The 26,531-nt window shown below is 52.5% G+C and overlaps 1 protein-coding gene across 1 annotated transcript in view; it reads right to left on the bottom strand.

Moving 5' to 3' along the window:
* The window catches only part of VWA5B1 (von Willebrand factor A domain containing 5B1), a 67,031-nt gene extending 41,644 nt beyond the window's left edge, over positions 1-25,387 (bottom strand). The window contains exons 1-7 of the mRNA XM_033113228.1: positions 25,250-25,387; positions 8,119-8,283; positions 6,105-6,257; positions 4,557-4,827; positions 2,228-2,373; positions 1,174-1,305; positions 466-590 (exon numbers count right to left, since the gene is read on the bottom strand). Coding sequence (XP_032969119.1) covers positions 466-590; positions 1,174-1,305; positions 2,228-2,373; positions 4,557-4,827; positions 6,105-6,257; positions 8,119-8,257 — 966 coding nt within the window. The 5' untranslated portion in view covers positions 8,258-8,283; positions 25,250-25,387. The remainder of the gene's footprint in view (positions 1-465; positions 591-1,173; positions 1,306-2,227; positions 2,374-4,556; positions 4,828-6,104; positions 6,258-8,118; positions 8,284-25,249) is intronic.
* Positions 25,388-26,531: the final 1,144 nt, after the last annotated feature.

Below are 26,531 nucleotides of genomic sequence, written 5' to 3'. Positions count from 1 at the left end.
AGCCAGCAAGGATACCAGAGGAAGGAAGGGTAAGAGACCCATTCAGCAGGTGGGAAAACAGAGGCCCAGGAATAAAGATGGAGCTGGGAGGGCACCTGGTTGTAGGTTCCCAGGTGCCCCTTGGGGATGGAGCGGCCTGGAGAAGACCGAGGTTGTTTTCTCCACGAGCCTAGAATTTTTGCCTGGTGTAGGCACCTTGGTGGCATTAGGATAAGGTGACCTGCCAGGAGGCAGGAGGACAGCCCAGGGTGACTGCTGCATCTGGAAGTCCATTTCCCTCTGCCCTGCAGTGCCCCGGGCCCGCTGAGGAAAACTTTGACAAGGAGCTGCCACCAGCTTGCTGTGTGACCTTGAGTAAGTCACACCACCACTCAGGCCCTGTATCTTCACTGGTCTAGTGAAGACCAAGTTCCCAATGCCACCCTGGTTCTGCCACCCCTGACTCTCTGCTTCAGTCCCCCTCACCTTTCGCTCTGCACTGCTGTCCTTCTTCATGCCTTTAATGAAATCTGTTCTTCTTTTCAAGTGTTGGTCAAACTCTCCCAGGGTCATGTCCCCTTTCTCCATCAGAACATGTGGCATGTGGGGCTCTGTAGAGATGAGATCAATTCTTGGCATTCGTCTGAGGGTGATGCCAGGGGCCTTGGTTTGGGGCTGGAACCTCATAGTAGGGAGGACTCCCAGTCAGAAAAGGGGGATAGAAGCCCGGGCTGCCTGAAGCAGTGTGGGCCGTGGCTGGCTTACTGCCCCTCTGGGCCTCAGTTTACACATCTGTCAAATGGCAGTGGGACGGGTTACTCTGATCTTCTCAGGCCCTGACAGTCTATGAATTCTTAAAGAGACAAAGAGATGCTCTCGGCATTGAGAGCTGTCAAGGTCTCACTGAGCTTAGGTTTCAAAGCTCCTCTGCTCAGCTGGCCTGGGGGCAAAGTGTCCAATGGGTAGATGAGATGCCATAGCCTCTGGAGCTAGAACCAGGGCAGGAGACGCTCCGTTCCACCAGCTTGAGACAAGTTTCCCAGGAGGCAGGTAGCCGGTCTCTCTCCTCCTTGGCCATGTACCCCTATCTTCTCCCTGGCTGGCCACTGGGCGAGGGGTCACGTGTCTGTGCCCCCCAGGATCATACATCCTCCCTCCCCTGGACATCCCAGGGCCCCTCCTGGTGCACAGTACCGCTGGGGTGGATGAGGATCTCCACCGGCCGGTCGAAGGTGTGCCTGTTGGCCAAAGTGATAATGATACTCTTGGCTGAGCAGGCGGATGGGGCGGCGTCCGCTCGGATCTCGTGGGTGGGACTCTCCACACCTGAGGGCCACGGAAAGGCAGGTAGGCTCAGGAGCCGCAGGAGAGAGAGGGGCTTGGTGGGGGAACACCGAGACCCGGGGCAGAAAGTATTGGCACTCCGCCCATCAGCCCATCCCGACGTGCTGTGTCACCGGGACAGGCCTCAATTTCCCCATCTGCTAAATGGGGGCGAGGGCTTAGATAGAAGGCATCTAATGGTCCTTCCTGCCCTGTGGATCCAGTGAGGGTCAAAGGAGTTGTTTCCTCATGGGGCACATAAAGCTAGAAAGAGGTCAATGCTTGATTGGTGAGCACGCCCTAGAATGCCTCTTGGGTTGGAATGTCATGCTGCTCTGGCAAAACACTCGTGGACAAGAAACCACATCCTAATGTCCTTTTAAAACCTTGAGTGGGTTGGGGAGGGGAACCATCAGAACAGTGGTTCTCAACTCTGGCTGCACGTTTTAAAGCTCACCTGGGAGCTTTAAAATATCCACCACCCAGGACACACCCCAGACCAATGGCACCAGGAGCTCTGGGGTGGGAGCTATGAATAGAGGGCAAGATTCTGAAAGAGGCTGTGGTGATTCTGCTGTGCAAGGTGAGAACCTGGACAGCATCTTATGGCTGCAGCCTCTAGGAGAGGACTAAGGACCACCGTGCTCCCGTGGACATTTCCACAAGGAAGCCATTAAAGTGGGGGTGAGGACGGCCTTGAACCCCGTCCTTGACAGGGGGGCTCCTCTTTGGGCCCTATGTTAGGGAGTAGGAAACAGGGGTCTGTAAAGGTCCATGTTCTTCAGATAATCTTCCATCTGGACCAGTCAGCTTCCCTGCCCTCCTTTTCCTCTCTATCCCTGGCAGCTTTGGGCCTGAGCGCCAACCCTCCACCTGGCCCCCGGTCTTTCCGGCATCTACCTGGCTCTCTGCAGCTCTCTCTCACCTGCGAGCAGGCACGGCCCACGGATTTCCAGCTGGAAGTTGAACTCATATTCCATGGGGTTGGACACGTCAGTGTCCAGGAGAGTCTCCAGGCACAGCTTGTTCCAGGAGTCCAGGGCCCGGGTGCCGAAGCAATGCCTGGCTTTGCTGGGAAGGGGCCGAGAGGAGGAGAAGGAGGCAGGCAGGGCCAAGGCCAGGGCCAGTGAGAAGACATCAAGAAGACGCTGAGTCCCAGGCAGCCCTGCCACTCCTGCAGCCCAGCCTGAAAGGGGGCCGAGGAGCTTCCTCCCACCCCAGACCCTGACTCTCCCAATCAGTCTGACCCCAGGGAGAGCCTGGATTCAGATATAGGCACGACTAGCTACCTACGAGGCAGGGCCAGCGGCCAGGCACCAGGCCCTCCACAACCTTAGCTCACACTGGTCTCACCCAGACCTCCAGAATAAGGTACCAGGGCTCCCATCCCCCCACTCCACATGGGGAAACCAGGGCTCAGCAAGATCAGGCAAGTAGCTTACGCCCCCACAATCAGGACTTGGCAGAACATGCGTCTTCACCCACGTCTGTCTGGCTCCTGTCTGACTACATCGCACCACTTCTTGAATCCCTGCTCTGTCTGTCTCTCAGAGCTGGGAGCTCTCACACAAGCCACTTCTCCTCTAGGTCTTAGTTTTCTCATCCATTAAATGGGGATAATAATGACACCGTTGTCTTGCGAGATGCTTAGCAAAGTGTCTGTCCCTGCTGAACCCTCTTTCTGTCATCCCCACCCTGTCAGTGATCCTGCTCCCTCCCCCGCCCCCCGCACACAGCCTTTAAGGTCTGTGATGTATGTCCTTAATATACACGTATCCTTATAAAATACGCAGTGGCATTTGGTTGTGAATATGTCTTCAACTTGCAAAGACTGCATGGTATTATAAATCTCATTCAACTGTTGCCCCTTTTTTCACCCAACGCTGTGTTTTTAAGCTCCATCCAGGTGGCTGTCTTTAAACCAGTCTTTGTTGCTGATATGCTACCCAGCATATATCTTAAGGGCACCTGTTATGGTGTAGGAAGTAAATTATATTGTACTTATTTGTTCCTGTCTCCGCCCACTGTGTCCCTGGGTACCACCACCATGAAGATACTCATCTATGTCCCCTTTTTGAACTTATGAGAGAACTTCTCTGGGGTCCCCGGGCCCAAGGACGCACACTGAGTATTGTCAGGTTGCTTTCCAGGGTGGCTGCCCCAGATTCTATTTCCATCAGCACCGAACAGTTCCCTTCTCTCCCCAAGCTCACTAACACTTGGCATTATCTATTTTTCCTATTTTTTTCTCACAGCGCTCTTTCTGAGCAACTTTTAGCTTCACAGGGATTTGATGCAGGCTTCTCCCACGAGCACCTCTGCTAACTCTGCCGGGTGGAATGGGCAGGAATAAGCTTACTGAGGCCACCTCAGGGCCATCAGGGTTTCCTGGGCCTCATTCCCTGATCCACCAAAGTCTTGAATGTCCCCAGGCTCACTAGGTCCTGTCTCTCAAATGCACAAGGCTTGGTGCCCATGGCAGCACTCACAGAGGTGAGGCACAAGCTAGTGTCCCTGGCCTGAGGCTGGTTTGTGCTGCCAGCTTCTCTGTTGTGCCATCAAGGGTCCTCACCCTAGGCTTCAGAGTCCTACACGTTTTGACTCCCCACCAGCTCTCTGACCTCTCTCCTTCCCTCTCCCACCTGCTATAGCCACACTAGCCTGCCTGTGGCTGCTCACACAGAGCAAGGCTTATGCCTCAGGGCCTGGAACACTCCTTTCTATGCCCACATCCTCCTCGTCGCTCAGCTCTCAGACGAAATACCACTCTTCAGACAAGCCTGGCCTGGCCCTGGGACCCCCAGGTTGGGTTCCTCTTGTGTACTCTTAGCCTCATGCCAGCACACAAACACTTCCATATTGGTGTTATTAATTGGATAGCAATCTCTCCCACCGAGTTCCAAAAAGGCAGGAACCCTGTTGGTTTCGTGTGCTCTGGGTCCTTAACACTCAGCTCAGTATCTAGCACCCACGAGATGCTCAGAAATACCTCTTGAGTGCATTGAAGAATAAAGCCTGGACCTTCTGATCCCAAGCTGCCCAAATCCCAGAACTTCTGGCCAGTACCAATGCAGGGCATTCCAGGGAGATTTTTACGTTTTCCCTACACGAGCAGGGGAGGAGCTGTTGTTCAGATGGCGGCCGCTGTAGCGCTGAGCCCTACGTCCACGGTCCTGCACACCACTCACTTCACCGGACAGACTCCCTGCTGCCCACCTGAGTCTCTGACGTTTGTCCGGGCAGGGACTCCTTACCTTTGGGCCTGTTGATTGGAGGGGCCAGTGCTCTCCGTGCAGAACTGGGGCACAGTTGGGGCGCAGACAGCCGGCAGCAGGACCCGCACAGCCCCGCTGGGCAGAGTGGGGAGCTCTGAGGAGGTGCTGATGAAGACAGTGACGTTCTCCATCGGGCCAATGGTCCCCAGGTTGACCACGAACAGGATCCGCTCCAAATCCTCATCCAAAGCCAGCCTTCCCAGTGTGTAGGAAGGAGGGGTGGCGGAGACCCCTTCTTGCAGAAGGTTTCCTAAGTGCCAGGCCTGGAGTCAGCAGCTGTGTATATATTATCTCTAGTGCCCTCTAAGATGCTGGGTGGTAGGTCTGAGTAGCCAATTTTGCTGATGGGAAAACAGGCTCAGCGTGGGGGTGTGGCTTGCCCAAGTTACTCAGTGAATAACTAACTCGTTGAACCAAGGTCTGAACCCACGTGGGTCTGACGCCAGGCCTGTGTACATTCCATTGTACCCTGCTGGGTGTGGGAGACCTGGGCCCACAAAACCCCAACAGTCTCCATCTGGAGACTCTACTTCCCCCCAAGAGTCATATTCAAGCATCCCCCACCTTTGGAATCCATGCTTTTTCTCATGCTCTGTCCTCTTATCTGAAAGGCCCATCCCCCCTTCCCTACTTAGCCAGTCTTCCCCATCCATCCAGTCCCTCCACGAACACCTCCCTGGATCCCCAGCTGTACCCCTCTTTCCCTCCTCTGACATTATCCAGACCTCTCTTGTCTCAGCCACATTCCACCTCCTATCACGGTTACTACTAGGCACATCTCACCTATTCATTTTTGCTCTGAGTAGTTGCAACAACTTGAGGGCAACTTTGCATCTTCCACATGGTGAGAGCTCATTAAAAGATTCTTGAAGGTCCTAATGATCAAGTGAACAAACTTCACTTTGATCATAGATCCAATGGTAAGAATCTCCTACATCATATATTACTTGGTCTGGATTCAAGCTCTGGCTCTGCCACTAACATGCTGTGTGACCTTGGGCCAGTCACTCACCCTCTCTGAGCCTCAGCATCCTCAATAGCAGGCATCAGTAGCATGACCGAGTGCTTACTCTGTACCAGGGGCTGTGATGAGTGCTCTGCATACATGTTTTCTGTTGAGATTGGGTGTGTATAATTATTAGTTCCATTGTATGGATGAAGTTTAATTCCTTATCTAAGTTCACACCACTGGCAAGCACCAGGATAGGGAGTCAAACCCTGGTGTGACTCATTCCACAACCTCTGAGCTTAAATGACACGCTATTCTGTTCTGTAGAGATATCTTAACCCCCTCTTTTTTTGTTTCCCTTGATCCTCACCATGCTTTCAAGGTGAGAACAGGAAAGATGACCTCTATTTTATAGACAGTAAGGCAAGGTTCAGAGAGGTTAATCACTGTCCTGAGGTCACACAGGATTCCTGACTCCTAGTTTAGTGCTCTCTCTACCCTATCCCACTGCTGCTCTTTCAGTCTGCCTAGGACTCCAGCCAGGCACAGGCCCTGTCACTGCCCTCTAGCCTCCTTACCTGTGAAAGTTGCGGCTCGAATGCGGTTGGGATTGAAGTGACCACTCTCCATCTTGGCTTTGTCTTTAATCTGTACTGTTACGACCCGGTCAGCAATGACTGCCTCAAAGCCGATCACCGTGGTGTACTCATCCAGTGGGTACACGAAGAGGCCTGCCAGAGCAGGGCCCAGCATCACAGGGTGCCCTGGCACCACCCTGCATGTTCCACCCTGGGAAGGAACCCATGCCTTTGGCCTGTCAGGTAGAAGGATGGTATTCACTGCCACTTAGAGGTGGCCAGAGAGGGCTCAGGCTGGAAGCTCATGACTCTGGGGCCAGCTGGGCAAGTACAGGAGCAGGCACCGTGTGAGCAGGGGGGCAACTGGAAAAGGGACAGCTGTTTCCGTGTCCCAGCCAACTCTTACTCTGCAGGCATGTGAGGCCAGAGTGGCCAGGGCTCCTGACTTTTCAAGACAGAGTGGAAATCTGGATTTTTATGTAACCTGTTGTGTGGGCCTAATAAAACACACCTGTGTGGTGGACTTGACTTGCTACCTGTGGCAGCAGGAGCTGGGGCTTTGGAGAAAGTACACTGGGTTCTAATCTGGGCCCTGCCACCTTCCCTAGCCTGGTGACCTTGGAGAAGACATTTAGCTTCTCTAAGCCTCACAGCCCCATCTGTAAAATGGGAATAATAGAGCCAAACTCATAGGATTGTCAGGAAAATTGAAAAAATAGCCACCACTTATTAAGCTATGTGTCATAGTGTGTTTCCCACATTCTTTAGCCTTAGAGCTTCTCAAACTTTAGGAGCCCACAGATCACCTTGGGGTCTTGTTAAAATGCAGATTCTGATTCGGTACATCTGGGGCGGGCCCTGAGATCTGCATTTCTAACCAGCTCTTGAGTGACGCTGCCCATGCTTCGGGGACCACACTTGGTGGATTAAAGTTGTACCTCATTTAATCTGCCCACTGACACTGGGACAGCTCAATGCCGGGCCCACGGTGAGCCCTCCACAAACCCTGACTCCCTGTGCTTCTGAGCCTCAGTTTTCTCTTCTGTAAAATGGGAGGAAGCATGTGGAAAGCCAAAGGACTGTCCCCAAATTGTTCAGCAATTTAGTCTGCTGGGGCCGCAGTGGGTCCCATTTTAAGCCACCCTCTCTAGTTTTCCTTAAACAGAAGAGCAGTTTCATTTGCTCTGCCCAGGAGATTTCGGAGAGGGAAGAAAGTTTCCCTACAGTTTCGTTTTTGGAACTGAAATGGTCTTAGAAGCTCAGGTTGGCCTGGAGGGTGGTGCCCCAAGACAAGAAGCTTGGGGGTTAGGAAGTCCCCATCACTGTGGATGAGAAGGAATCCTACCCATATCTTACCCATAACCAGCCTTCACGCAGCACCCTCCTGGCCAGCCTTCCTGTAACCTCCTTCCTTAAGTGGCAAGAGAGGAGTCTGATTTACAAAGGACGCTTAGAGGCAAACATCCGTCCGCAGTCCTGAATGCCCCATACGGGTGATTCCTGTTCGGGGACTGTTTTGCTTCCACACTGTCCTTCCTCACACATTATCTCACCTCCTCGTCCCACAAACCCTGGTGTCCAGACAGGCAGGGGAGCATCCTGATTTTGAGAAGGATCATGGCTTCCCCAAGGTCACAGGGACGAGAGCCACACCTGGGACTGGGAACTTCTGGCTCCCACTGAGTCTCCAGGCCTCTCCTATTGTGAGGTTCCTTGCAGGAAGTGGAGGATTGACCATCTGACCCAGGTGGGTGACAGGGGTGCTTTGTGGAACCTAAATAGTGCTGGGACAGGTGGCTGGGGCTGAGCCCAAACCTGGGCTCACATCCTGACCTGAGGTTCTACCAGCTTTGAGGCCCACGGGGCAGAAATGGCATCCCTGTTTACAGGTAAGGAAACTGAGACTCAGCGAGGCTATATGATTTGCCCAATGTCAGTCGGCTAGTCCATGTTGGGGTGGGGATTCGATGTGGAGGGGGTGTGGCCCCGGGGAATCCCCAACAGGAGTCCTTACCCTGGAAGGGCTGGGCTTCCAGATTGCCGTAGGTGAGGGAGGCGGTCAGACCCAGGGCATAACCACTGACGAAGGAGGTGACGTCAGAGGCAGTGAGGGGCAGGGCCGCCCCCGTGGTCTGGTTCAGCAGACCCGGCATCCCGCTGACTCCTCAGCCTTCAGGGTCTGCAAGAGACAAGAAGGATGGGAAGCTGGGAGAGGTTCCCCATCCCTGCTCAACCCAGATCCCCCACGCCAGACCCCAGGCAGTCAGAGCGGCATTCTCTTCATTTTCCCCTCTTTCCAGTTAGTCACCCATGGTGATGTTCAACCATCCCTGAGAAGAGAAGTGGTAATTCCCTTTCTTTCCAGTTCACAGTGGAGAAACTTAGGCCTGAAGACATGTGACCCACCCGGATTCATAGCGACAGTCAGGGCTGTAGACCAGGCAGGCTCAAGTCCAGCCCGGAATGCTCCCTCTTAGACGATACTATCCTACCTCCAGGTGGGAGACCAGGGACTCAGCTCTGACCCGTCCTCTGTCAGTCCCACAGTCTCTGAGCTGTAGGTGCTTCCTCTGCAAAAGGAGGGGATTGGCGCAGCTCAGCAAGTCCCTCTTTCTCTGATTTCAGTGAATCTACAGTCAACACTTGGGGTGTTGAGGAAGTGAGCAGTACCTCCAAAGACACCAAAGGGAGCCACCATTCCTCCAGGTGTGCAGGCCGCAGTCTGGGACTCACTTCTGGCGTCTCTTTTTCCCCCACCCTCGCCCCACACCCAAGGTTGGTGATTTAACTCTGGAAAAGCTCTGGCATTCATCTATGTCTTTTCTTCTCTGTCACCAACATCCTTCTCCAAGCCACCTTCATCTCTACCTGGACTGCAGCTCCTCACGTGCTTCTTGAATCTACTGTTTTCCCTCCCTCACCGGAATCCGTTTTCTATGCAGTGGCCAGAATGAACAGAGCAACGTACAAATTGCACAGGTCTCTATCACCCCGCGACCCTCTTTCACCCACCAGTGGTTTCCTGTTGCTCTTAGTACAGAGACCAAATCCTTAAGATAGCCTGGGGCCCTGTGTCATCTGGCCCTGTGTGCCCCTCCAGCTCACCAGTCACCACGTTCCCAAACACACTTTGTGGGTCTCCCCAGCTTCCATGCCATCCTTCAAATGTGTCCTGCTCTCTCCTACCTCTGCACTTGTCATTTGTTACATGGAAGTCTCACCTCACGACCCATTTTTAAACGAATAACCTCCTACTTGTCCTTTGGTGTCAACTCAGGGTCCCCCTCCCAGGGACGCCAGATCACCCAAGCCCTGCATTTTTTGTCTGCCTTGCACAGACCCAAGCTTCTCTCCGTCAGGGCGCTTCCCTCAGTGTGTAGGGATGCATTTGTTTCTGTGAGATTATTGTGTTACTATCTGTCAGCCCCTTTAGAACGTGTGCTCGTGGAGGGCATGGTCTGCCTGGTTTTGCTCCCCACTGTCCCCTCCGTGCGGTTAAATAAATAAAACAATGGGAGACTGGCATCATTCCAACGTGACAGACTTCACAGCACTTCTCAGGGCAATGTATCGATTCTCTATAGGGTTCCTGAGACTCTCCCTGGCCCCCAGGTAATCACTGCCTTTGAGGTAGGGTGGGAAAGGGAAGCAAAGTCAAACAAAGGGTGCAGAATACAAATTTGAGGGCAGGTTCCCTTTGGGTTTCCCCCTCTGTGCTGTGTGAGCTGGGCTGGTAGCCTGTTGCCGTATATCTGCAAGGCTGTTCAACGAGTGCTGATGACTCTGCCTTTTCTCAAAGAAGGCAGCTCTTCCCCTCCAGGTCCTCCTCATGTCCCTGGCTAGGCTCCTCAGTGCTCCGGCCTCTCTGCCAGGCCAGCAGCGCCTTTTTAATTATGTTCTCCTTTGTGGCTCCTGCCCAGACAGCTCTCCGCCCTGGCTTATCTCCAGCAGGCTGATTGACAGGAGGAGGCAGATAAGGAGCCCGGAGGGAGCTGCTGTATCCCCAGCTGCCTTCTCTCGGGACTACTCTGTCCTGGTGGCCCCAGCAAAGCCTGGCTACGCCCAGGGGTCAGAACAAGATGACGGAGTTCATTTTCTGAGCCACGTCTCCTGCCACCCGCACTCCCTCCCTCCTCCTTCTCATCCAGGTTCACTCCTGGCCAGAATGCTCATTGGGGAAGGCACCTTCCGGGAATGAGCACCCAGGTGTGTGGCGAATTTGGACTTAAGTTTCAGTCCGTCTTGGGGTGAAGTCTTGCCAAAGCGTCTTATGGGACCGTCTCCCCACCCTGCCTCTTGTGCCCACCCCAGACTTCCTGGGGAGGCCCCTCGCCCAGGGAATGCCGCTTGGATGAGCGATGTTGATAATACAGAGCAACTCACCCAGAACTGACCCTTTAACAGTATCAGCCTTTTTGGGAAGAGTTAACTTGAAATTTTGGGGGGGCCTAATCAATGCATACGTTCATCAATTCATCCATCGTTGAAAATCACCTGCTGTATTCCAGGCCCTGAATTGGCCACAAAGATAAGACACAGCCCTGTCCTCAAGGAGCTTACAATCTAATGGCAGGAGATTGGGGAGTGGGGGAAGAATTATAAAAGCAGCGGGAATTTATTGCACATTGAAAATGTGCCAGGCGCATATATTATCTCACGTGCGCCCCACAACAACTTTATAAGGTGCATTACTGTTTTGCAAATGAGGCATTGAGGCCTCAAGAGCGATGTGTTTGGTTTTGCACATGAATTTGTATTTTGGGGTGCCTGAAGGACATAGGGGTACAATGGGCACTTGTGTAGGACTTTCTCCTGAGAGAAGCCCAGGGCCATCCCTGTGACGGCAAATAATGCTGGGCGTCCGCGCTCCAACCATCCCAAACTGGGCTCTAGTGGGTACCAGGCCGCAGTAAACACCTAGGAGAGACATGACAGGGAAGAAGCCACCAAGGATGTGTCCGGGACAGTGTGAGAAGCGAGGGCTGGGCCTCAGGAACGTGTGGCGTGAGCAGTCGGAGGTGGTGATATGGGCTGATCTTAGTGTGTCAGGACCAGCATGGTCCCTTCCCCACCTCCCCCAACCTGGCAGACAACCTGTTTGCGCAGGTCCCTGATGTTTGCAATGCTGAATTGGAAAAGGACCGGAGAAGTGAGAGAAAATAGAAAGGGGACTGAATGGGCTGGGAGGAAGGATGTGTGGGAAAGGGGGAGGGAGGGAACACCAGAGACTGTAGAGCAACCACGGGGAGAGCTGGGGAGAAAAGAGGATTTTAAAGAAGGCGTGCCTTGAATTACAAGTTGGGCCCTATTTAATATTCTTTGAGAGGCACCAAAAAAGCTTTGAATGATGTGGGGTGTTGGACTGTGTTTCTTTGCATGAAATGTTGTGCTGAACTTGAGCCCTGAGAGTTCGCCACAGGTTTTAGAAGGTTCCCCATGTGGCTGTTCTGGATGGTCTAGAACTTGTAAATCCTAAATGATCACTGTGCTTTGGGCAGGCCTCTTTGGAGCCAGACAAGCCTAGATTTGAATCCTAGTGGATAACTCATTGCCCCACACAACCTGAGTGAGTTACTGTAAAACTGGTTAAGTACAGGGTCCACTGGCTCCCATCCTACAGGCCCATGAAGAATGAATCAAATAAAATCTATAAAGTACCTAGTACAGTGCCTGGTACATAGTAGATGCTCAATAAATATTTATAAAGTAGAATGAATGAATGAATGTGAGCAGGCTCCCAAGGACATTAAGCTTTAGTTTATTACCTAGCTGCTAGGGAGACAGTGGGGAACTAGGCAAATATGAGATAGAAACTAATGGAGGAGACAGATATTAAATAAAGCTGCAAGCTAACAGATTCAAAATTCAACCCCTTTTTGTTACCTCCACTGCTGCTACCCGCTTGTCCCCCTACAGTGTACTCCCAGAGGAGCAGCCAGAGTGATCCTTTGAAGACTTGATCCAGTCACGTGACTCCACGGTTCAAGCCCCTGGATAGCTCCCCATGGTCTTCAAGCCCCCACTTCAATCTGGGCCCCATGCCTGTTTCCTTTCTTATCTGCCCATCAATGACTTCATTTTAGCCCTTCTCCTGCCTTGGATCTTTTGCACTGGCTGTTCCCACTTCTGGGAATGCTTTTCCCTTCGACATCCATGTGACTTGCTCCCTCACTCCTTCAAGTCTTTGCTCAAATTGTGCTTTCTCAGGAAGACCTAACCTTAATACTGCATTTAAAACTTGCAACCCATGCTCCCATCTTCACGTCCAATCCTTCATCGTGCTGTGTCTTTATGTTTTCCATAACACGTATCACTAACATACTAGACTCTTTTGTAAAACATTGATTATGCTTATTGCTTATCATCTGCCTCCGCTCAATCAGGGCAAGGATTTGGGGTCTATTTTTCTCATGGATATATCAGTCTTGCACTGTTAGTAGGTGGTGAATAAATATTCGTTGAAAGAATGAATGAATGTGTAATCACAAGCCTAAGCTGGCCGTTTCTGGGTTTCCCATTGGTCCAGCTGATGGAAGAAGTCCTCTGGCAGCTCCTCTGAGATATTGAAGCTAAATCCATTAGTTTCTCATCCCAGCGTTTACCAGTCAGGGCCCCAAATACACCCTCCCTGCCAGCATGTGGGGCCTACCCATCTTCTAACAGACCATCAGTCCACAGGAGATGCTCTGTTATTCTGCACCCCCTGAGCCAGACCCTGACCCTCTCCTGCCTCCCCAAACCTGCCACTGTACCTTCTGCAACCACCACTCGGTAGCCAGCAGGCTCCCTGCATCCTGGGCCTCTCCTGAGACTCTCCCTGTGTTCTTGTCCACGGGCTGGCTTCCTTGCAGTCCTCTCCAGGAGGGGCTGCTTATTTCTCATCACCCCTTAGAGTCACGGGGTGGGGTGGGTGCCCTCCTTGGGCCCAGTCACTGCTCCAAGACCATCATTCTCCTATCCTCCTATAAAACCCTTTCTCCTTTTTGGGGGATGCTGCCTTTTGGCTACCCCCCACCTTTGTTGCTTACCATCTCCAAGGTCCTGATCACACCCTCCTTTTAGCAAACACTTGGCACCTGGCTCAGGGCATCTTCTGCTCCCCAAGCCCTGCCATCACCCTGGGTGACTCCAGCATCCACGAGAACTGTGCCTCCACCTCCCTGGGCTTTTACCCCCTGACCCGGCATCTCTGTAACCCTTGCTTCCCCTCCAGCTCAGCCCCCTATTTCCACGCTCATGTCCTGAACTTGAGACACCATCCGTAATCGCTCCATCTCCCAAACCAGTCACTCAGGCATACAGGTTGCTTGTAAACTCGCAACCTCTCAACCCTTCCTCGCCCTATTATTTGTTTTTTCCTTAGCACTTCGCACCATGACATACCCTATATTCTGCTTATTGATCTTATTAAATGTGTCTCCCTAACTCTCTAGAGCAGGGATGTCAAAACTGCCGCCCGCAATCCATTGTTAATTGGCCCGCAGCAAATTCCAAAAATATATTTAGTTTACTTAAATAAACCAGGTGAGGCAATACGTACTTCACCTCGAGTGAGTGGCCCGGCTGTGTGTGTATTTTACCGCATATGGCCCTTGGTGAAAAACGTGGAAAAACGTTTGGACACCCCTACTCTAGAGTGTAATCTTCAAAGAGGGCAAGGGTTTGTTTTAGCGTGCTCACTGCCGAATCCATCCCCATCGTATGTAGTAGATGCTCCATAAATATTTGCTGAATGCATGAAACATTATTCCATATGCTCTATATACACAATTTGGCAACACCCCCCGGAAATAGGTACATACTATCTCTGTTTTATAGATGAAACCACCAAAGCTCAGAAAAGTGAGGTAACATGTTCACGGCCCCTCACTCCTTCCAGGCTTTGCTTAAATTGCACCTTCTCAGGAAGACCTAACCTTAATACTGCATTTAAAACATAGGCAGTAGGTGACTGTGCTGGGAGTTGAACCCAAGCAGGAGGACCGCAGACAGAGTCCACGTATGTAACCCTGAGGCTATGCTGCTTCCCGCATCAAGCGTCTCCCCAGGCCTTGACCACTTCTGCTCAAATGCTCTCCTGAAATCCTCCTCTCCTCTCCATCCCCACTGCTGCTACTTTGGCATTTTCTCCTGGACCATCTCCCACCTCCAACCTCCAGGCTGTTTCTCTTCTAGTCCTCTCCATCCATCCCTCCCCTACACACACACACACACACACACACACACACGCCTCCCTTTCCCTGAGCTTAGTGGCTCCCCATGGTTTTTGTCCGACAGTGTAGGTACGACAGTGTAGGTAAAACTCCTAGCTTGGCATTGAAGGTTCTTCCCCATGGGGTCCCATCTCTGTCTAGTGTCACCTGCCATGTCCTGCATGTTCACTGCTCCAAACACACTGACCTTCTCACCATGCCCTGAACAGATCAGGTTCTTTCTCACCCTTGAGACTTTTTCTGGAATGACCGTTGCCTCCCTTTCTGCTGTACAAAGTCTCGTCACTATTCAAGGCCCTGTTTCACTGTCACCTCCTCCAGGAAGCCTTCCCTGAAAGCCCCGTCCATTAGTCATGCCCTCCTCGCCTTCCACAGGGATGTGTCTGTCACATTCCATCATGAAGCCCTGTAATTGCTCATCTGCAATGGCTTGTCTCCCCCCAGGGCTGTGAGCTCTGTGAGAATAGCAGGTGAACCTCCTTCTTCTTGGCCTGTGTCCAGCTTCCTGCAAAGCGCTGAGCTCAGAGGAGGAATTCTTAATGAGGGCAACTACCAGGTTCTAACGTTCTACAATAATTGCCCACCCTCACTTTATAGGTGGGGAAACTGAGGTGCAGAGGAGAAGTCTGGAACCCCGTATCACAGCTGTTGCGTGGTCAGCCTGGATTGGGTAGGAAGCCTTCCTCCAGAGCCTGTTCTTTCCTTCCCTCAACTGCTTCTCAGTCCATGCTGAGCACAGGAGAGAGTGATGGAGGGAAGGAGAGAGGGAAGGAAGGAAGAGGAGGTGGAGGGAGGACAGTGGGCCTGGCGAACGCGGCTGTGGGCCTCAGCCACACCGGGCTTCCCTTGGCTCTGATGAGTCCCAAGCTGCTGCTACGATCCTGATCACACCGTGAACTCAGCCGGACCCTGCCCACTCCTGGCTCCAGAAGACGCCTCGGGGAGGCCGCGGTCTGAGCCTCGGTTTGGGCCCGGGAACAGACTGAGGTGCAGAGTTCTAGGCTGAGAACAGAGACTGGACCAGCAGGTACCTGCCGCAGGTGCGCTGTGGCTTGTGATAAGGGCTGTGGAGGGAACGGAGCAGGGAGAGGAGCGTGCTGGCCCTGCCTCTCTTCAGTCATCGTGATGGGGTGGAGAACAGATGCATCAGGGCTCCTGGGGGCAAGGACAGGGGCCTCGCGCCCCCTTACCAGGGGCTTTTGCTTTTCGGAAAGATATTGGAAAGGGGGAAACTCGCTTGCGGGGTAGTGGCTAGGTCCCAGTATCTAGAGCACTACCTGGAGTTAGAATCCCTGGATTCTAACCGCTTCCTGGTGGCTTAGGGCCAATTACTCAGCTGGGCTTTGCCACTGATACACTTGTAACCTTGAGCAAGTTACTTAACCTTGTGGTGCCTTAGCTTCTGTGTTTGTAAAATGGGACCATGACAGTACCCACCTGCTAGGAAACTGGGAGGATAGAAGAGAGAATTCCTGTCACGCGAGTGGGCAGAATCGAGTCCTGATGGGGCTGGGTCTTCTCTGCCTTCCTTCTTCCATAGGCCTTCCCTGCAAAGGCCACTGCCTGGGCTGAGTGACCCCTGTGCAGGGCGCCAAGCCAGCAGAGCTGGGAAGATCCCTGGTCTCTCCAAAGTGCCCATATCAGGCACCCCTGTGATTCCGCCCTTGGAGATGAAATCTGCCCCGTCGTCATTCATCCCCAGTTCACTATTGTCCCAGAGACAGGATGGCAGAAGTCCTTCCTCCACCTGGAAAGCCATTCTGGAGGCCTCTCACTCTCATCCTGGTCAGATCCTCCCAAGACTGTGTCCACAGAATCAGGGCACTCAGTGGGCTCAGCCAGGCCTGGGCCAGATGCAGACTCTGAATGCACCAAGAAATTCTGGCCTTGCTACTCTGCCCGCTTACCTTGCGCTGGGCGTCCTCATTCTTTTTCCTGCCGCCAACCCTGTTAGGAAATCCATGCTGTCGTGTCCTCACTGGGAGCCTGTCCTCCAAGGACCATCCCCTCACAGAGCTGCTCCAACACTCGCATCAAAATGGGGGCAGAGGCGATGGCATCTCTGGATCTGGTCTGATTGTTCTAAGCTTCTAGAATTCTGGGGTTCTCACATTCTGGTCTCCTTCCTGTAAACCTCCCCACCGTGGGCCCATACCTAGCTGATGTGGGTAACAAATCCATGCTCCTGACACCTGCCCACCCACCCCCCTCACTTACCCCACGCTCCACCCCAGTCAAGACCACTTGCTATTTCTCAAAACCAGCCTGGCTTTTCCTGCTTCCATATCTCTTCGGATGCTGCTGGCTCCACCTCAAAACCCATCCCTGGAGGAGAACTTAGCCCTCCTTTAAGGCCAAGTTCAAATGCGGTGAAGCCTTCTCAGGGTCCTGTGCTGCATAGGATTGCCCCCACTAGTGCAGTTGGCACCTCTCGTGTCAGCTTGCTCATCATCCACATGTTGTGTGTCCACACATGTACAGAGGGCACCAAAAAATAAATACACATTTTAAGAAAGGAAACCTGTATGAAAATTGTAATAATATATACCGATAACAAAAGATGAATACAAGTCACGTTTGACTTCTGCAATTACAAGAGGTGTTCAAAGTGGTTCCCATCAGTGTCCAGACACTTCTGATCACTGCTTGAGCAATGTTGACCAAAGCGTCCACTTGTATACATATTTTTGGCCCCCCTGTATGTGGACCACCTAGTATGTGTCAGACACTGTGCTGGGCCTGGGCCACTGAGGTAAACAAGATGGACTAGGACCCTGCCGTGAGACCCTGAGTCTGTCCTATTTCCCACACACCCAACAGAGAGACTGTCAGCAGCTAGAACTCGAGACCAGAAGTCTGTCTGTCCCCAGGATCTGGTCCATCGCCGGTGCTCAGCAATGAACTGAATGGATGAATGGCCTGTGCTCCGTTTGTTGAATGAATGAATGAGGGGGTGAATGAATGAATGCAATGGATGGAATGTGCAGGGATGGAAATAGGCCTTGGCTATGGGTTCGGTTAAAGAATCTAGTTGTGGGGGAGAACCCTTTATTTCAGCCCAACGCCTGTAGGAGTCCATCCTAGGGATAGCTGTAGTCTCCTTTTCGGTGGGGAGTTGGGGGCATGATCGGGACAGAAAAGGCCCAGGCCTCTCAGTGCTCAGTGCGCCCACACGGCCTGAGAGACCTGGAGGCCGGCCAGTGCGTCATCCAGGACAGTCAGCCCTGAGGGTAGCGGAGGCCCAAGCAGCCCATGGCATCCGAGGCTTCCAGTTAAGAGGCTGCGTCTGGACTTGCCGGAGGAGGGAGAAAGAGGCACATCCAGATTTGAAAATGCCAGATAAAAAAGAGCTGTCTATAGTGTTTCTGAAAAGAGTCTTTGTTGTGTGATCGTCGGGAGAAGGTGGTTTAAATACATATCGATGGTGCTGGCCAGCAGGGAGACGACTGTGAGTTCCCTGGGGGCCCAATGAAGTTCTAGTGCTGGCGTCTCTGCCCACTGAGGGTCCCTCAGAAACGAGCTCCCACAGCGCTGGGAAAATTGGACTCCATTTATATAATTCAGTTTCCACCCACCTTTCCAGGGGCACATCTGCAAGGTGTGCCAGACTGAGCTGTCATGTCCCTGCGGCCCCATGGAAAGGCACTAAGTGGATTTTCTATCTGGATTGGGCCTGGTCTGTGTCTCCAGCCCATTGATCCCTGTCTGCTGAGGAGCTCATGGGATGCTGGCGTGGCGAGGGCTATTTCAGAATCCACCTGGTAGCTGTTTCCCTTCCAGAACTGTTCTCTTGCACTGGGGGTCCTGGGGAATTGAAGAGAGGGCCTTGCCCTCTGTAACACCTCTGAGTGCTGAAATGACAGACCAAGAAGCTAATTCCTGCTCCTGGAAGCTGCCTTTCCTCCTCCATATCCAATGCTTTTTCATTGGAAACTTTTATGAGACTCAGTTTCACCCTCTGCATAATGGGCACAAGAAATGGTAGTTTATCGCCCAGAGTTATTGTGAGGATTACAAGTGAGACACTGGGTGTGAAGTGAAAGCAATGCTGGCAATTGCTTTTATTTCCTTCTTTCTCTGGGATGTTTTTCTGGTCTTATTCTCCCACCAACTTAGACTGTCTCTGGGCTCCTGTATATTTGGCATTTCCCCGTGGTGGCCATAGCCACCATAGGCCCCAGACCTGCCATCCAGCCATCTCAGGGGCCCCCTTTCCCAGGGTGCCCAGCCTAGGTGTTGGCTGAAGAATACATTCATTGTTTTAAGCTTCCTTCTGAGGTCCCAGGGTAGTTTGTACGAAGCTGCAAGCCTGTTCCCCCACACAGGCTGCCCCTTCAGATTGCACAGAGAGGCCGTATGGGCTGAGGGCACTGGGCAGGGAGTTAAGGCCCCCAGGCCCGAGTGCCAGGTCTGCCACTCACTCCTCCATGTGGGACGCTGCTGTCACACTCAGTCCCAGAGCCCACCTCTCAGGCGTGGCACACAGCACAACGGGTGGTACGTAAGGACAGCTGGGCTGCTGGCTTAGTGTCTGTCTTTGCCCAACACCCGTGAGAATGTAAGCCCCAGGGTAGGGACCAAAGCTTCCTGCACCTTGTTATATTCCCCAGCATATACAACAGTGGCTGCAACAGTTCTTAAAAATAGTAACAGCTAACACATAGTGAACAATTAATATCTACCAGGCATTCGTCCAAAATGCTTTTCATGAATTAGTTCGGGTAACCTTCAGGACAACCCTATGAAGGAGACCTATTATATCCCCATTTTGCAGATGAGGAACCCAACCATGCAGGCACCCTGACCTCAGACTTCCAGCCTCCAGAACTATGAGAAGTAAATGGTTGTTTGGGTAGTTTTGTTATAGCAGCGCTAGCTGACCAACACACTGTTGAAACCAGCCTGCTGCTTTGCTAAGCTGGGGCTTGAGAGTGGCAGAAGCTGAAACTGCTGGCCCTGAGGCATTCACATCTGCCGATCAGAGTCGAGTGCTAGTGACCAGCGGATGGGAATAAGATGCTCGGAGGGATCCAACCCAAAATAACCTTACCTCTCCCCCCTATTTCCTGTCAGCATTTCATAAAGGCTGTGACACCCTTCTCTGGAAGAAGCCTGACGGTGATCACCAAGCTCTTGGGCTGATCTTTCCGTTTCTCCTCCCCTGGACACATGGCAGGCTGCACTTTCCTGCCCCCCTTGAGGGCGTAGCTGTGTGTCTTGTTTGGGCCAATGAACTGAGTGGAAGTGAAGTGTGGCACTGCCAGGTGGAAGCTGTAAAAGCCAGTATGTAAGTGGCCCTGTCTTTGTTCCCTGCCACCGGGATTGTGGAGACACATGTTCACAAAGAGCTTCTGTTAACCTGGACCTGGGAGTGCTTGTGTTATGTGACAACATGTGTGACCCCCTTTGGAGGTGTGGGATGAGCAAGAATTAAAACGCAGCAACAACCGAATCTAACTTGGCTGGTAGAACCGTGAATGGGTCTCTGAGCAAAGACGATGGAACAGGGACAGAAGCCACAATATTGAGAAAAGAGTAAGGAGTAGGGGGAGGGGAGACTGGCCAGTGGGTCCACTAGAATATAAGCTCCACGAAGGCAGAGATTTTTGTGTATTTTGTGGATAGTTGTATCCCCAGTGCCTAGAAGGATGCCTGCCAACCAGCAGCTGGTCACCGAATGTTGAATAAATGAATGAATGACCTAAGGTGAGGCAGGCAATACAGAAGCAAGAGACTTAAAAAGCAAACATGCATGGTTCTGGAAGGGGCCACAGTCATCCACTCATTAATTTATTCATTCATAAAGTCTACAAATATTAAACTGACCACATGAGCTCTCCATAGTTTCCCAAAAGTTGGACCAGAAAAAGTCCTCTCCAAGGGAATTCACTTAAGACAGGAACCGAAATTCCATAAGAAATTGTGAGTAAAAAAAGGTTTTCAACTGGGATTTTATTTTGAAAAAATGAAACTAAAAATATGAAAATAGAATCTCATATTGGACCAAAATGAGATTATAATTACAGCCGTGTGCTTAAACTTTTAATGAACAAAGAACAAATCAAGCATTGATTGGGTTTGGGGGGAATAATTTTTTTTAACGGAATTATGCGCTGGCATGATATGACGTTTTTTAATTTTATTTTTCTAAGTGTGTTTGCTTTATTTATTCATAATTTAATATTTAGGTGTAATATCGAACCCTATTATTGGTTTAACTTGCTTTTTAAAGTTAGTAGTAGTAACACTGAATCTTTCTCTTTTTTTCTTTTTATTTATTTTTAAATTAAAGTTTATTAAAGTTTATTAATGGTTAGTAAAATTACATAGGTTTCAGGTGTACAGTTCTGTAGATGTGGCCTTTTTTCATTTCGTATTTTAGTGGCACAGCAGAATGATTAAAGTTTTGTAGTATGAACTAATTGTTGCTAATTTTCTCTTCTCTTGTTAACTAGCCCACTTCTACCAGGTTCTCCGTGGTCTGTGACTTTGGAGGGGATTAGAAGAGTCCTCCAATGTCCCTTTGATTGGCTTCCTAAATCCCACAACTTTCACAAGATTTTGGTTTCACCATTGAATCCTCTGGCACGGCCTGGGTAGCTGCTGACTCCGCCCAACGACCAAAGAGACCCAGATGGGCAGGGATCGAAGCTGGCTTTGGGCACGGAGAGACGTTCACGCAGGGCCTACTTCTAAGTGGTGAGTTCATTAGTGTTCTTCTATTACGGTGACTTTGCTTTAACCTGCTACCTCACATCTGTGAGTTCTCAGATAACAATTACTCAGGCCCTCCGAACAAGGAACTGGGGATCCACAGTCAAGCCGGTAGAACCATCCCCTGCCCTCCAGCCACTCTCAGCCATGGCCCCATTCTAGGCCGTGCAGGGAGCACCCACTCCAGCGGTGCTAACCCCGTGTCCTCCATCATCTCCAGGGTGGCATCCCTGGAAGGAATCACCTAGCAGTATCCTGGGCCCAGCAGTTTGATCCCCTGTGTGGTTATAGGAAGAAGGAGAGAGCTTTGTACGGAGGCCATTTGGGACTCTCATCTCAGGCACTTTCACAGCATATCATCTAGCAAAGCGTTTTCAAACTGGGGGCTGGGATCGTTCCAGACCCCAGTGCAGATTCAAGAGGTGAAATTTCAATTCCTCAGGGTCATCAGTTTGTCTTCCTGAGGTCCTGATCTGATCACAGTTCTCTGCTCGAGGACTGGCAGCAGCCTTAACGGAGGCCCAGCTCCTTCAGGTCGAATCCAGCCTCCCTGATGACCGCCCCACCCCCCTCTGCAGCCCGATCCCACATTACTCCTCCACTTTTACCCTCTGTGCCTGACAAACCAGAATATTTGTTCCTCCCTAGACCCCTGCGCGTCCCAACTCCATGCTCTTGCGAGGCTCTTCCCTCAACACACAACACTGTGGTCCCATCTCTGTGTTTCTAAACCTACTTATCCTAGGGGTCCTTTCCCTGAAGCCTTTCCTGATTCCTTTATCTGGGGAGATTGCTCCCTCCTCTGAGCCCCCAGGATACAGCCTCACTCAGCCTATCTTGCTATGACAATCGCCCTCCCTAGAGCTGGCCTCACCTCTCTCCTAAAGGATGGCACAAAGGCCCTTCTCTTCTCATTTAGGTTTCTCCCAGGGCACCAAGGACAGAGCACATACTCAGGCACTGCCTGACGAATCTGCCAGCATCTCCTACCTCATTTCTGGTGAAATGGCTCTGCCATTTACACACCTTACACACAGCTCTGTGTGCTCTTCAAGGCTCAGTTTTGTCATCTATAAAATGGGAATTAAATAAAGTACCAGGGTGAGGTACCTGGTAAGGGGATGTCACAAGGCAGAGAGGACCGGTCTGCTCCCTCCAGCTGCCCCTTCTCTTTTTCTTTTGAAGGTTCATCCCTTGGGGCCAGGACTGAAGGGAGGCAAGTGAGTGGTCACTGGAGGCAAAAATTCCTCAAGGTGCAATCTCAGGCCTGCTCTGCTCTCTCCCAAAGTGGTTGGCCCCTGTCCTGCTCCAGTGTCTGAGCAGATGGCACAGAGGCCCACCTCCAGCCTGACCTTCCAGCCAGTGCCTCAGGCTCACATAAGCTTTCTGGGCATTCTCCTCTTGGCCAGCCCTAAGAGATGTCGAACCCAAGAGCTCTTCTCACGGCTGGCTACTTTACATAATCTTGAGTAGTTGGTTAATGTTGGTCTCCCCGCTTGAGACTGTAAGCACCTTGAGAGCAGAGACCCAGTGCCCACACAGAGCCTGGTATAAAGTGGGCACCCAGTGACTGAATCATTTTCATTCCTTTCCTTCTTTCCGCCCCAGCTTGTCTGTTCATTCAACCTGACTTAATTGATAACAGCTGACCAAGACCTTCTGCACCCCCTCCCCAAACCTGCCTGTACTCACACCTCCAGCCACGCAATAACCTTCCTGCTCTTTTTTTATCCATCCGAGTATTCACATCCTGGCATTGCTTCCTCCAACTTCCCGCTCTAATATCACCTCCTCCAGGAGCCCTTCTGACCACCCCTGACCCAACCCCCTCTGCCAGAGGGTTTTATGGGTCAGCCTTACTGCTGCGTGAGTAACCTGGAGAGCTGGGTTTTCATGAGGGAATGCCCCAGGGACACATCCTTTTAAAAGAGGTTCATGGGACAAGAGGATTTGTGCTCCCGAAGACCTGGAGCCACACTTGTCCCCTGATCCCACTGGGCTGTTCTCAATGCCCCAAGGGACTCCACTGACTTCTTAATTATGGTGACCCTTGGCCTGGCCCAAGCCTTTTTCCCAATCTGGCCGGACTGGGGATGCCCGTGAGACCACAGAAAGCTAAGTCAGCTTAGCTTTGGTTGCCCAGGTCATGTAGTTGGAGGGAATCAGCCAGGAGGTGCTAAGAGAGACCCACTCACCCAGTAGAGAGGACACTGGAACCTGAGCAGGAGCTCAAGGCTAGGGTCCTGGAGGAGCAGCTGACTTGGAGCCCCTGTGTGCCTCTTCCACTGTCCCTGTTCCCCTAGGGCTGATCTTCCCTCGTGGAGCTGGCCTCTCCTCAAACCATAATCAGCATCATTCGTGTGGTAAGGAGAGGCCACCAGCCAGTCAGGTGTGCGCTCAGAGCCCAGCACAATGAGGGAGACGCGGGGGGACAGAAATGACGCTCTTCCTGTAGGCCCAGGACAACGTCACTAGCAGCCCGTCCCACCAGGCAGCAAACCAATGGCCAATGGCTGCAGTCCCTTCTAACAAGTCCCTTGTAAGAGCTTCATCTGGTCTGGATCTGAGGCTAGTCTTCCACAGACCCCACGTTACCTTGGGCTGGAAAAGATGCTCAGATCCCTGGCCCAGGAGCCGTGGCCTGTCTCATGTCAGAAAAGCAGTGGGGTCTGCAGGCCACCCATCGGGGCGCAGTGCCTACCTACCTCACCTTGGGCCCCAATCATCACCTGGATGGGGCCAGATAGGAAACAACCAGAGCGCTGCCCCTTGACAGCGGTGCTCACCACAGCTGGGTGACGAGGGGATGGCATGCAGCTACCATGGCAGGCCTTGGGGAGCCTGCCCAGCAACCTCTGGGTCAAGTTCAACCCACAATCACCTGCGCCTGTGTGCACGCGCGTACACACACACACATACACATACCCCATACTCTTAAATCCTTGTACACCGGTAGACACAGGGCATTCCACACATGTAACTCTCATGTAAGCACATTTACACACACCTCCCCCCCACCAACTCAGGTACCTCATTCCACACATATCACTACCCTAAAGGGGCACACCCCTACACACAGGCCCCTTACACTTCTCTCAGCGCTCGCCTCCCCATTCCACTAACCAAGGGAGGCTCTGTGCCCTCTGCCCTCCACACCTGGGGAGGAGGGCTGGGGTGCATCCAGTGCCTTTGAGCCTCTGCCCAGCTGCCGTGGACCTGGCTGGGTTCAAAGAGTTGAACTCAGGGAACAGGCTCCTGTGCCAGCAGAGAAGGAGGGAAAGAGCGAGCGCTCTGCCTCCACTTAAGTCTGCTTCAAAAAAAAGAAAGAAAGGGAGAAGGAACAGAGACAGGAAGGTGCCTATAGCTCTTGGAGGGGAGGAGAAGAGGGTGAAGGTCTGCCTTACCCCCCAGCCGCTGTCAGCTGTGCTGTGGGGAGCCGGCGCCTAGCGGAGGGAGCAGAGGGATGAGCCAGAGAGCGCGGAACTGTTGGGGCTGCTGCAGGAGATGTTATGACAGGACTTTCAGCAGGGGTTTGACGTGTTAGCAGGCGCCACTGCTTCCCATGGGTGCCAAGGCCCCCTGCGCCAGCCTCCCACCACCCAAGGACCCCTTCTCCCTCCTGGAACCCTGCTTACCTGGCAGGAGGGGGAGACCGAGGGGCTCTGAGATGGGTGCACTCTCAGCCAGTAGCTTTGGGGACATTCAAACGCTGGGCACCCTGGAGGGCAGCAGGCATGAGCCGGTCAGCTAAGGGTGGACAACCCTCAGAGCTCCTGACTGCCCCGGGGCCTGGGAGGACAGACAAGAGATGATGGGGGACTGGGAGGTGATGGAAACAGGCGCTGGGATGACAGGGGGTGAGGGAGGGGGAGGAGGGAGGCAGAGACAGAGAGGAGAGAGACAGAGAGAGACACAGGAGAAGGAGACGCAGAGAATCACACACAGAAAAAAGGCAGAGAGAGAGAGAGAGAGAGAGAGTGAGAGAGAGAGAGAGAGAGAGAGAGAGAATCCGAGCAGCAACATGTGGTCTTGTTATCTCTCACTTCTAATGCTGGAACGTACTGAGCCCTGTCTTCCGCTGAGCCAGCTCTCCATGAGTTCAGCCACACAAGGTACACACCCCGAGGCGCGCGCACACACACGCACATCACGGACACAGAGGCACACACATTCACAGACATACACCGTCGCGCACACACACGCCGGACCAGCCCTTACCTTGCCCCAGCAGCAACATGTGTCTGAGCAAACAGTCCCTCTATCCACAGTGCCAGGGGCTGCCTCCCCGAACCCAGCGCACGTAGGGCTGGGCTCCGGCGCCCCAGCCCAGCGCCCACTGCCCTAGCCGCCGGCGTGATCAATGCCCACATTGCGGTGGCTGTTTAGGTGGCCTGCAGGAAGCAGAGCCGTTTGTTTTGTCAAAGCGTAACCATGACAATCGCCCCATGCGCACACCGCTGGTGCTGCCCCCCCCCACCCCTTCCCTCCCCCCTTCTCTGGAGCACAGGAGAAAGCCGGAGGCCACTTAGCAGCCTCTGCTAATTCCTGCTGGGCCCAATGGAAAGGACCTGGCCGGTGATAACAGGTCTGCGGGCAGCCCCTCCCTGGGGAATGGGGCGGCCTCCAGGTGATCCAGCACGTGCACTGGACCCTGAGGCCCCCCTGCACAGGACCAGAGCCAAGCCGGCCTCCTCTACGTCTCCTTGCCCCCCCCCCCCAGCAAGTCCATGTGAGGGCCAAATGATACAAGCCGTCAGTCCGTTTTTTCCCCTCACGGCCATGACGCAGCCAAGTAAATGGCTCTGGTTACCATAGTGGCCGTTGGGAAGGTTATCTGACGAGACCTTTGGCCGCGCCAGTCCAGCCTGAGAGACCTAAGCCATCACCTCTTGCCTTGAGTCACGCCAAAGCCACAAAGGAAATTTCTAGGCTTTTAGATGCAACTCTGGGAAGCATCAGACTGGTGGTCTGGCCTCTGCGTTCCAAGTTGGGGACAGTCCAGAGAGCCAGCGGTTTATCATGACCAAGGCCAAGTAGATCTGGAAGCCAAAAGGTCAGCCAGGTAGAACTTTGAAACCTTCCTTTGCAGTCTGGCATTAAAGGGTCCAGAGTTTAGAAGGTAGAGGGCCCAGAAGTACATGATAGAGCTAGTGATCACGTACCTACACATCTCATTTAATCCTTACAAAAATCCCAAGGAGAGGGGCTTTATCCCATTTTATAGAGAAACTGCAGATTAGAGAGGTGGAGTGACTTGCCCAAGACCACACGGCAAGGAGGTGACAGAGCAGGGACTCAGACTCCTGCCTGTCAGATTCCAACGCCTGAGAAGTTTCCATTACACCTCATTGCCTTTTTAGATCTGTCACTGTGTGTGCCAGGAGCTGCATGCCAGGCCTGGGAGAGAGGTGCATGCCCTCTTGTTCTGCACCAAACACTGAGAGGTGGATGCTGTGCTCCTCATTTCAAAAATGAGCCCAGAGAGGTGACATAACTTGCC

Source organism: Rhinolophus ferrumequinum, chromosome 9 (genome assembly GCF_004115265.2).
Source record: "Rhinolophus ferrumequinum isolate MPI-CBG mRhiFer1 chromosome 9, mRhiFer1_v1.p, whole genome shotgun sequence".
NCBI lineage: Eukaryota > Metazoa > Chordata > Mammalia > Chiroptera > Rhinolophidae > Rhinolophus > Rhinolophus ferrumequinum.
This window is presented reverse-complemented; position numbering and strand designations above follow the sequence as displayed.